At 39.1% G+C, this 11,214-nt stretch overlaps 1 protein-coding gene across 1 annotated transcript; it reads right to left on the reverse strand.

Moving 5' to 3' along the window:
* Positions 1 to 682: 682 nt before the first annotated feature.
* Positions 683 to 10,852, reverse strand: MMADHC (metabolism of cobalamin associated D). Its single transcript, XM_064661679.1, has 8 exons — positions 10,766 to 10,852; positions 10,384 to 10,433; positions 8,311 to 8,455; positions 7,879 to 8,096; positions 6,190 to 6,295; positions 5,431 to 5,561; positions 3,530 to 3,616; positions 683 to 974 (listed from the first exon to the last, which is right to left on the reverse strand). Exons 2-8 carry the CDS (start codon positions 10,390 to 10,392, stop codon positions 780 to 782), a joined length of 891 nt encoding a protein of 296 aa, XP_064517749.1. The 5' UTR covers positions 10,393 to 10,433; positions 10,766 to 10,852; the 3' UTR covers positions 683 to 779.
* Between the last annotated feature and the right edge of the window lie 362 nt (positions 10,853 to 11,214).

Consider the following 11,214-nt stretch of genomic DNA (forward strand, 5'->3'; position numbering starts at 1 on the left):
TCATTTAAGATGAAGGAAGCTCACAGCTGGAAACTCGTGTGGCACAAAAGGATCTGTCTGGATGCTGCCAGTTCATCTTTCTAAGTCACATGTGGTGACCTATTACTTTTATTACTTATTCCACTTTATTTTTTGCCAGCTACTCATTTCAGTAAGTGGCAGAATTTCTAGAAACTTCAGTGGCATCAGGATTTTTATTACTAAGCAGATTTGTTGGACACTGAAAGACAAAATGGTTGAGAGGTGTGCCTTGTATGATAATAAAAAATAAAATGCAAGTAACTATGTTTAAACTCAGTCAGGGTGAAGGAAACTCACAGCTGCAAACTCGTGTGCCACAAAAAGATCTGTTTGGATGCTGCCAATTCATCTTTCTAAGTCACATGTGGTGACTTATTACTTCTATTACTTATTCCACTTGTTTTTGCCACTTACTAAAATGATTAAGTGGCAGAACTCCTAGAAATTTAGCAGATTTGTTGGACACTGAAAGACAAAATGGTTGAGAAGTGTGGCTTGTGTGATAAAATTAAAAAAGGAAATGCAGGTAACTATGTACTTGTATATTTAAACTCATTTAAGATGAAGCAAACTCACAGCTTGAAATCTGTGTGGCACAAAAAGATCTGTCTGGATGCTGCCAATTCATCTTTTCCAAGTCACGTGCGGTGAACACAAAGACTGAAAATAAATACCAGCTACTTTATTACCTAAGAACACTTGAAAACGTGGCATTTCCTCGGAGAGGATCATCAAGTCAAAGGGTGCAAAAAAGGGCTTTAATTGCCACTGAGTTTCCTCATGATGGGGCTGTCGGGCTCGGCGTTGGTGAAGATGCTCCCCACCAGCACATGGGTGCCCCAGAGGTTGTGCCGGATGACTTTGCAGCAGCCCAGGTCGTCCACGGAGAATCCCAAGTGCCGGTAACGCTCGTCCGTCTCGAACAGGGTGTTGTTGGTGTAAGGCCCGAAAAACTGCGAGAGAAATGAAGGTTTCGGGTCAGAAGGGAAAAAGAACTAAAAAAAAAAGAGGATTTTTTGCCTCAGAAGTGAAAAAAGAAGAATTTTTCACCTCAGAACTAAAAAAAAGGAGAATTTTTTCTCAGAACAGAAAAAAGGAGAATTTTTTTGTCAGATCAGAAAAAAGGAGAATTTTTCGCCTCAGAACTAAAAAGGAGGATTTTTCGCCTCAGAACTAAAAAAAGGAGATTTTTTCGCGTCAGAACTAAAAACAGGAGAATTTTTCGCCTCAAAACTAAAAAGAGGAGAATTCTTCACCTCAGAACAGAAAACAGGAGAATTTTTCACCTCAGAACAGAAAACAGGAGAATTTTTTTGCTGCAAAACTAAAAAGAGGAGAATTCTTCACCTCAGAACAGAAAACAGGAGAATTTTTCACCTCAGAACTAAAAAGGAGAATTTTTCGCCTCAGAACTGAAAAAATTTTTCGCCTCAGAACGGAAAAGAGAAGAATTTTTCTCCTCAGAACTAAAAAAAAGGAGAATTTTTTTCAGAATAGAAAAAAGGAGAATTTTTCGCCTCAGAATAGAAAAAAGGAGAATTTTTTTGTCAGATCAGAAAAAAGGAGAATTTTTTTGTCAGATCAGAAAAAAGGAGAATTTTTTTGTCAGATCAGAAAAAAGGAGAATTTTTTTGTCAGATCAGAAAAAAGGAGAATTTTTTTGTCAGATCAGAAAAAAGGAGAATTTTTTTGTCAGATCAGAAAAAAGGAGAATTTTTCACCTCAGAACTAAAAAGGAGAATTTCTCGCATCAGAACTAAAAAAAAGGAGAATTTTTCGCCTCAGAACTAAAAAAAGGAGAATTTTTCGCCTCAGAACTAAAAAAAGGAGAATTTTTCGCCTCAGAACTAAAAAAAAGGAGAATTTTTCGCCTCAGAACTAAAAAGGAGAATTTTTCGCCTCAGAACTGAAAAAATTTTTTGCCTCAGAACGGAAAAAAGGAGAATTTTTCGCCTCAGAACTAAAAAGGAGAATTTTTTGACTCAGAACTGAAAAAATTTTTCGCCTCAGAACGGAAAAAAGGAGAATTTTTTGCCTCAGAACAGAAAAAAGGAGAATTTTTCGCCTCAGAACTGAAAAGAGGAGAATTTTTTGTCTCAGAACTAAAAAAAAGAGAATTTTTCACGTCAGAACTAAAAAGGAGAATTTTTCACGTCAGAACTAAAAACAGGAGAATTTTTCACGTCAGAACTAAAAAGGAGAATTTTTTCATCAGAACTGAAAAAATTTTTCACCTCAGAAGCAAAAAAAGGAGAATTTTTCTCATCAGAAGTGAAAAGAGGAGAATTTTTTGCCTCAGAACTGAAAAAAGGAGAATTTTTCGGCTCAGAACTAAAAAGAGGAGAATTTTTTTACCTCAGAACTGTAAAAAGATTTTTTTACAGAATTGAAACAAAGGAGAATTTTTCACATCAGAACTATTAAAAAAAAAGAGAATTTCTCACATCAGAACTGAAAAAAGAGATTTTTTCACGTCAGAACTGTAAAAAAAAAATATAAATTTTTCACGTCACAAGGGAAACACAGGAGAATTTTTCACGTCAGAACTTACCCTTTTTAAACAAAACCTAAGCCTAGAAATAAGTTACATCTGTTGGAGGAAATTTTATGTATATTTTTACTTAAAATCTAAAGGAGAAATTAAGCAGAGCAGCTCTGGGTGTACTGGTAGCACATTTTAAAGGTTTTCCTTGGGCACTGAAGTGCATTTGAAGTCTCATCAATCACACCCAGTAAATTCTTCTGTATTTTGAGGTTTGATGGCTCTGGTGATTCTTAAGGATCCAAAATAAGGGAATTTTACCCTTTCCAGTAAATTCTTCCATATTTTGAGGTTTGATGGCTCTGGTGATTAACTGTGTCTCAACTATAAGTCACCAATAAAATCAAACCACCTGAAAACAGCATTTTAGACATTAAATTTCTGACCCACGACATCTTTTGGTGTTGTAACAACCCCTCAGCAGCCACTTAATAAACATTTGAGAGGCACCACTGTAAAAATTTGCTATATGGTTTTAACAGTTCTCAGACAAAACCACACAGATTTCTTGCTTTGATAGAAGTTTTCTTAACTCTCTGTCTTGTAAATGTTAAGATTCTGTTTCATAAATGTCTCGGTAACAAACTCAGCTCCTCCAGAGAGCTGTGAGATCTCACAATCAATGCCCACACTGTTTGATAGGAACAATTATTCATTTTTTTTCTGCTGTAAAGAGGCTTTTTAAACCCTCCATCCACACAACCAGGTGTCAGGGTTACCAAGTTACCCTGGCAGGGCACAACCAGCTTCTTGTGCAGTGAGCAAAAGCTTTTTTTTTTTTATGGGCATAAAAACTCCAGCTCTCTAAAATCCAACTTCATTCCCTCAAAGTGCCAACTGCAACGAGAGCTGACACCCTTTGGGAATGGCTCAGGGTTACTATCTTGATTTATTAAAGGAATTATCCTTTTGGACCACTCGAAAAAGTTGGATTTAACCCAGGCAGAAGACAAATTTCACACTTACTGCCAGTCCTGAGGATGGATCAATGAAATCAGCCCAGTAGCCCTCAGAAGAAATTGCATAGCAAATTTCCTTGGCACCATTAATGAACTGAAAAAGGAAAAAAAAAATGGGAAAGAAGGATAACAAATGAGATTTCTGTTACACATATCCCTGATCTCATAAAACCAGAAATATTTCTAACTTTATTCTATGTATTTATATCTATTCTAAATAAATCCTTTATTTACTTTCAATTCTAAGAATTGTTCTTCACAATTATGGCCCTCAGCAGCTCAAGGTTTCAATTTTATTGAATTTTATTTTAATATTATAGTTACTCAACTTCTTAAGGGCCCAAAATACAGGAATTTTACCCTTTCCAGTAAATTCTTCCATATTTTGAGGTTTGATGGTTCTGGTGGTTCTTAAGGGTCCAAAATAAGGGAATTTTACCCTTTCCAGTAAATTCTTCCATATTTTGAGGTTTGATGGCTCTGCTGATTCTTAAGGGTCCAAAGTAAGGGAATTTTACCCTTTCCAGTAAATTCTTCTGTATTTTGAAGTTTGATGGCTCTGGTGATTAACTGTGTCTCAACTATAAGTCACCAATAAAATCAAACCACCTGAAAACAGCATTTTAGACACTAAATTTCTGACCCAGGACATCTTTTGGTGTTGTAACAACCCCTCAGCAGCCACTTAATAAACATTTGAGAGGCACCACCGTAAAAATTTAGATTTGGCTGTACATGACCCTCATTTCTTTAGCACAGGCCACTCATATTAAATATTTTTAAGGTTAAATCTCCCAAGAAAACATCCCAATTCCCTGTGAATTTTGCTGTTTGTAACCTCTGGGCTGGGAGGTTACAACCAACATCCTCACACCCCAACAGTGACTGGATTAGACCTGACAGGGAGGTGCACAAGGAAGAAAGATGCCAATTAACATATAATTAGACCAGATTACAAAGCCAAAGACCAACAGACCAGAAATAATTCAAAGAGAAGAACACACTGAAATGAAGGGAATTTTAATTTGTGTGTAATCTTTGTGTTGATCCTTCACATTGTTGCTTCCTTTTTTTTCTTCCACTGCTTTAGAGGCCACACTTGTATTTATAGGATGGGAAGGACGTTGCCAGATTAATTTTAAATATAAATTTAACACAGATAAAAATCCCACAGGGTGATTTTTTGCTAGATTTGGAAGAATTATGACAAGTAATAGATAGAAGTGTTTTATTTTGAGGTGCTAAGGGAGAATGGCAGCAGTGAACAGCGACACTTGCTGGGGAAAATACAAAATTCCTGAAAAGTGGGAAATAAAGGGATTTTCAGAGCCCTCTAGTGGCAACAGAACAAGACAAAGTTCATGAGGATGGTTAAGATGAAATAAATATAAATGTAACAGGTTAAAAGAATTAACAGTGTCCATTATCAGAATGGAAAAACCAGAAACACCAGAGCAATTGGTGGTTTTTTACACCTTTTACCAGTGAGGCCACAGACTCTGTACTGGGATCTTAATTAAATCACAGGAAAGCAAAGATAGCTGTGAAACCCTACAAAATATACTGTACTGAAGCTGAACTGAGGGGAGAAAATAATTGCTGCCCTTTACCTGGATCAGGACAATATATTTATTCATCTCTGTGGCATTTCAGCCTATTTTTGACTCACCCCACTATAATGAATTTAATAATTCTAAGGAGAAGTTTCACAGAAAATAGTCAAAAAGCTCTAAACCTGCAAAAAATTATCAACCATTTTAACAGCAAGAGAACACAGGAATAGCCCAAAAATGCCTTAAAAATATAATATATTACTAGCAGAGCTAGAAATGAACCAAAATACACGGGTAGGTCAGAAAAGATTCATTTCCAAACCAAAAGAAGCCCCTGCTGGTGTCAGGGACTCACATTTTCTAAGAGCATCTCTCTCTCATCCTCCACTTCTTGGCTCCACACAGTCATGTCATTTTTGGTCTTCTGGGTGACAGTTAGCACGGTCAGGCGGTTGGGACTCACCTCTGGGAACATGGATTCAAAGTCTGCAGGAAGAGAAACCACCAGGTTAGATTTTAATCCTACATTTTCCTCACATTTCCTTCCGTTTGAGACAAATCAGGGACCAATTCCAGCCACATTTCAGCCTCTTCACTTCTTAAATCGGGTTTTATTTCAATTTAATTTCAATTATTTCCTTCTTGAACTGGTTAAAGGTACAAACCTGATGCTGTCAGAAGTTTCTTGATTTCCATTTGCCATTTTAATACTGCCAAAACATTTGAGAACTGGTTTGGAGATAGTGGATTAGCTCCAGAATCTACCTGACACTAAAGCTGAAAGTTACTCCCTGCCCCAGCTGATCTGAAATATAAATGTGGATTTTATATGAAATATTAAATATTGTCAACAGCAAAGGTTTGGGTTTTATTATATAGTATGTTTATATATATATATGTTTATATATATGTTTAGTAAGTTAACTCTTTTCTACTCCATATCCTGTGGCATCAATTACAAAGTATTTACTTAACTATTTTAAAAAATATATTTCTAGAAATAAAAATATTTTTAAGATATTTTAAAAAAAAAAGATTTATAGAAATAAAAGTATTTTTTAAATATTAGGAAGAAGTTGTGATTTCTTGGCTGCAAACTGAAGTGAAACCCCACCTTTTCGTAGGAGCTCAGGACAAGCTTGGACTGCACATTCCACCTTGGCATTTTCAAAGTAGGTTTCAGCATTATTTATTTGCTGCTTCTGGGGAGCACCAGCACCCTGGAAAAAAAAGGAGAATTGCAGCTTTCTCAGTTAATGTGATCACAGGAATAACTTTGTAGACTTAAACACCCAGATAGGCTCGAGCAATTTCACACAAAGATGATCTGCAGTCAGATTTAATATTTTTTTAAATATTAAAAGTGGAATTGATATTGGTTTTACTTAAACCTACACAGAAATGTTATATTTTTTATATTTTAGTGTTCTCCCTAATCAGAAACAATACAGAATTTTTTATTAATAATATTAGCTAAAGGCACCAGCACTAAATATTTGTGGGAATGTTGTGATCAGGCTGCAAATTTATCAAGTTTTTGCTGTTCATGATGTGTGTGATTCAGTGCCAGCTCTGAATCCAGATTCCTTGGGAGATGCTGATTTTCCTGTGAGAATTCCATGGCTCTCACAACTAAACACTGTCCAAACTATACAAATCCACATCCACTAAATGAAATACTAAAGCAATGACCAATTCTATTTATTAAATGGTGGCAAGACTTGGTAAACAGCGAGTTTTAAAAGTGATTTTTTGCCACATCCATGTAATTAAGTCACTTCTAAAATACTACTTCCAACAGCAGTGAAATATTTCTTTCTACCTGAAGTTTTGAAACTGAAGTCCTCCCATATTCATACAATTAAGTCACATCAAAAATGCTATTTCAAAACACACCCTGAAGTATTTTTTTTCAACTAAAAGTTCTGAAACTGAAGCTCTCCCATATCCACAGAATCATTCAAAATGCTATTTCAAAACACAGCCTGAACCATTTATTTTTACTAAAAGTTCTCCCTTACCTACATCAAGTCACTTCTAAAATATTATTTCAAATAGCAATGAAATATTTCTACTAAAATTTTTGGAACTGAAGCTCTCCCATATCCACAGAATTAAGTCACATCTAAAATACTATTTCAGAACACATCCTGAAATATTTCTTTCTACTAAGATATTTTTCAACAGGGTATTTTTCAACTAAACATTCTGAAACTGAAGTTCTCCCATATCCACGGAATTAAATCCCTCAAAATGCTATTTCAAAACACAGCCTGAACTACTTCTTTTTACTAAAAGTTCTGAAATTGAAGTTCTCCCATATCCACAGAATTAAATCCCTCAAAATGCTATTTCAAAACACAGCCTGAACTACTTCTTTTTACTAAAAGTTCTGAAACTGAAGTTCTCCCATATTCCCAGAATTAAGTCACATCAAAAATGCTATTTCAAATAGCAATGAAATATTTCCACTATAATTTTTGGAACTGAAGCCCTCCCATATCCATAGAATTAAATCACTCAAAATGCTATTTCAAAACACAGCCTGAAATGTTTCTACCTCAACTTTTGAACCTGAAGTTCTCCCACATCCACAGAATTAAGGCACATCAAAAATGCTATTTCAAAACACACTCTGAAATACTTTTTTCTCCTAAAAGACAAGACTTGGTACTGGTCCTGTGTAATCTCTTGCTCAATCCAGCTGGAGTTCATTTTACAAAACCAGCCAGAAAATCCATTTTTCAGGAGGGAGGAGAGATGAGTTCTGCTCCTCTGAGACAACACAGGAGTCTGTTCTTACCTGGAACTCATTGATGTATTGGGCCATTACAAATTCATGCCTTTCACTGGCTGAAGGCTCTGCTAAAATATCAGGGAGGCTCTTGGAAACTTGGTTTTTCCTCTGGGAATCGGTGCCATTGAGGTGACAGTCAAAGCCAATGTTTCCAGGCAGCTGGAATCTCTGATCCTGAGGGCCAAAGGGACCCATCACTTCATCTGGCCACACAGTCCTGGGACCTGCAGGAGCCAAGGCCTTGTTTTAGTCACCACACCCCAAAAAAAAAGGGGAAAAACCAAATGAAACCCCCTCTCCCACACAAATATTTGCTCACCAAGTAACCCCAAGGCACAAATCAGGGCCCTGCCATAAAAACCACACTCAGAAATGTCTCTGGAGTGCAAAGTTCTGACAGCACACGGGTTCAAAGGAAAGGAATTTGCTTTTTCTTACATAAATCAGGAGGTGCAGCAGCCACATGAGGCTCATCTGAGCCAGAGGAACCTGCTGTGGAAAAAGCCTTGGGATTTACAACTCTTTTGACTAAGGAACAAAACCCTGGGAGGTAGGTGACCAATCTTGCTCTGTTACAGAGCACCTGAGAAGACAAAAAAACAAAAGGACAATTACAAACTGCTCCCCAAAAACTCAGAGTTTAACACAGCCCCGTGGGTCACAAAGAAATCCTTGCTCCATAATTCAGTTACAACTTTAATGATGATCAACTGTAGCATCACGTTTTAGAAGTACTGGATTGTTATTTTGATATTTTACTGGTTTATTTTCAAAATATTTAAATATTTTACTGTTTATTTTCCAAATCAAAACGCTCCTCATACGAGGAAAAAGCCCTGAAAACTTGAAATGGCACCAGTGAAACCCCACAACTTAAAGTAAATTATGGATGGGGATTCTTTCCATGATTATTTCCATGCATGTCACTGTTTCCAGGATTATCACAATTCCATCATGGGGGTGATTACTAGAAAGACTTAGAAATATTGTTAATTATTGTTAATTTTCAACAATAGCTCATTGTTCATTTTCAGGATTAACTTTGAAGCCTAATAACAATATTTAACACAAGCAACTGTTATTGTTTTTCTGTGGTTGTTTTGGGTTTTTTTAAGAAGAAATACCCAGGTGGTGCCATTAAACAGAGAATTCTGACCTGTTTTTTATGCTTTAGAAAAACACTGACAACTTTCAAGCTGCATTGACACACTCAGAACAGAAAAATAACCAACCAAACACTCCAGAGGGAGAGTTAGGAGTGTAATTTTAAAAAATGAAGATTACACTCCCCAGCACAAAACTGCTGCTATTTGGCAAAACTGCACCAATTTTGCAGGTATTACTGGAAAATACAAATATCACCTACCAGAGGGTGTGGTTTTTTGTAAAATTCTATTTTCCAGGTGAGGGAGAGAAATTGTTTTCAGAAAATGACACAAAAGGATTTTCCTTAAGTGCTGCAGCTTTGATTCCATAAATATTTATGCACCTGTTTACCACTAAATATTTCTGCAGCCAGGATACTTCAAAAGGAGGGAGTAAATGCTGCTATTTGTATGTCTAATGTAAAAACTGTATTTAAAGTATCAGCACTTAAGGCAACAAAAGCACCAATTTCTTCCACACCACCTCTGTGTAAATATTAAATAAGTCCTGCCAACATCATAAAGACTCAAATGCTTAGAGAAGCATTTAACTTATGATTTAAATCAATTATTTAAAGCCTTAAGCTGTTTAGTTATAACAGAGGTTTAAAAGGCTCCTTTAGCACAACAAAAATCTGATGCCACTTAAGTTCTTTTTTTTTCTGTTATATAAAACGACTACTGAAATTAATTTCTGCATAATGATTGTATTATAAACAGATGTAAACAATTCCAGCTGACACGTAATTACAAGAGAAGAGCTTTTTTTTCCCTTATAATCAGGCTCACTTAACATGGAGATGTCATTAATTACAGCTATGACTGAGCTCACTCATGCAAATATTGACACACCTGGCATTACACAAGCGAGAAAACACCGCTGAAATCGATGAATTATTCATGGCTCCACGGCAAGAATAAATCAATAAAGGGGGTTTTATTCTCCAGCCTGAGAGGAGCCTGGTGAACCCGAGCCCTGCAGGGTCACAGAACTGCACCCAAGCTCGGGATGTTACAACAAGCACAAAACAAACTGTACTTAATCTTAGATCAACCCTGTGATGTTTTAGGTAAAAGAGAGAAAGTTTAGATGGGATATTGGGAAGGAATTCTCGGCTGTGAGGGTGCTGAGGATTGGAACGGAATTGCCAGAGAAGCTGTGGCTGCCCCTGGATCCCTGGAAGTGTCCAAGGCCAGGTTGGATGAACTTGGAGGAACCTGGGATAGTGGGAGGTGTCCCCTGCCCGTGACAGGGGGTGGGACTGGATGAGCTTTAATGTCCCTCCCAACCCAAACCTGTCTGTGACTCCATTTAACCCTCAGTTGGACTATTCCCGCGATATCCACGGAATTCGGTGTCACTCACATTGGCCATGGCAGACGCCGCTCTCCTCTCGCCAACAGGCCCGGATGCCCCTGGAAAAGAAGAAGAGAGGAAGGAAGAGGAAAGAGAAGAGAGAAGGGGAACGGAAGGGAAAGGGAAAAGGGAGGGGAAAAGAAAAGGAAGAGGAAGAGAAAAGGAAGGGGAAGGGAAGGCGCTGGACTCCGCCGCCCCGGACCCCCCTCACGGCCGATCCCCTCAGTGCCGCCCCCGCGCTCCAGGGACAGCGGTGCGCGGTGTCACAGGGCCGGAGCTGCCAGGGACAGACGACGGAAAGAGAGAAGGGGACGGAGAAAAGAGGATAAGGAGCAGGGAGATGGAAAGGGGGGTCGGGGATCGGTCCCGGGGCACTCCCAGCCCCTCTCACCTCTTCCTGCAAAATGGCGGCGCCCGCCCGCCCCCGCCGCGCCCTCGCCGCGCGCTCCCAGCCCCGGCCAGCCGAGCCACCGACACCTCGATTACAGGCGGCGCAGAACCAGCCAGAATCGGCCGCTCGGCGCTCGGTTGCTCGGGGCTGACGATAAGGCGGTGGGGGGGCTCGAGGGGAGAAGCGGCGATGGCGGCGGGGACGGGACGGCGACGATCGTGGTGGGGCCGGGGCGGCCCCTCGGGGCGGCCTCCAGCCGGTGTTATCCCGTGCTATGGCGCGGCGAAGCGCGCCCGTGGGCGCGGCGGTGGTGGCTCGGCGGGCGCGGCGGTGCAGTACCCGCCGGGGGCACCAGGGGGCGGTCACGGAGCGTCAACCGCGCTCACGGTATCCCCGTACCCTCGTGCGGATACTGAAGTGGAAAATGGGGAGAAAAGGGGGCTTTTCTC

The sequence above is a fragment of the Pseudopipra pipra genome, chromosome 7, assembly GCF_036250125.1.
Source record: "Pseudopipra pipra isolate bDixPip1 chromosome 7, bDixPip1.hap1, whole genome shotgun sequence".
Lineage (NCBI taxonomy): Eukaryota > Metazoa > Chordata > Aves > Passeriformes > Pipridae > Pseudopipra > Pseudopipra pipra.

Excerpts from the sequence above, each read along its gene's own strand:
- MMADHC (XM_064661679.1), bottom strand. Across the intron at positions 6,296-7,878 it reads AATACATCAATGAGTTCCAG|GGTGCTGGTGCTCCCCAGAA; the intron begins GTAAGAACAGAC and ends TTTTTTTTCCAG. Across the intron at positions 3,617-5,430 it reads GAGAGATGCTCTTAGAAAAT|TTCATTAATGGTGCCAAGGA; the intron begins GTGAGTCCCTGA and ends TTCCTTTTTCAG.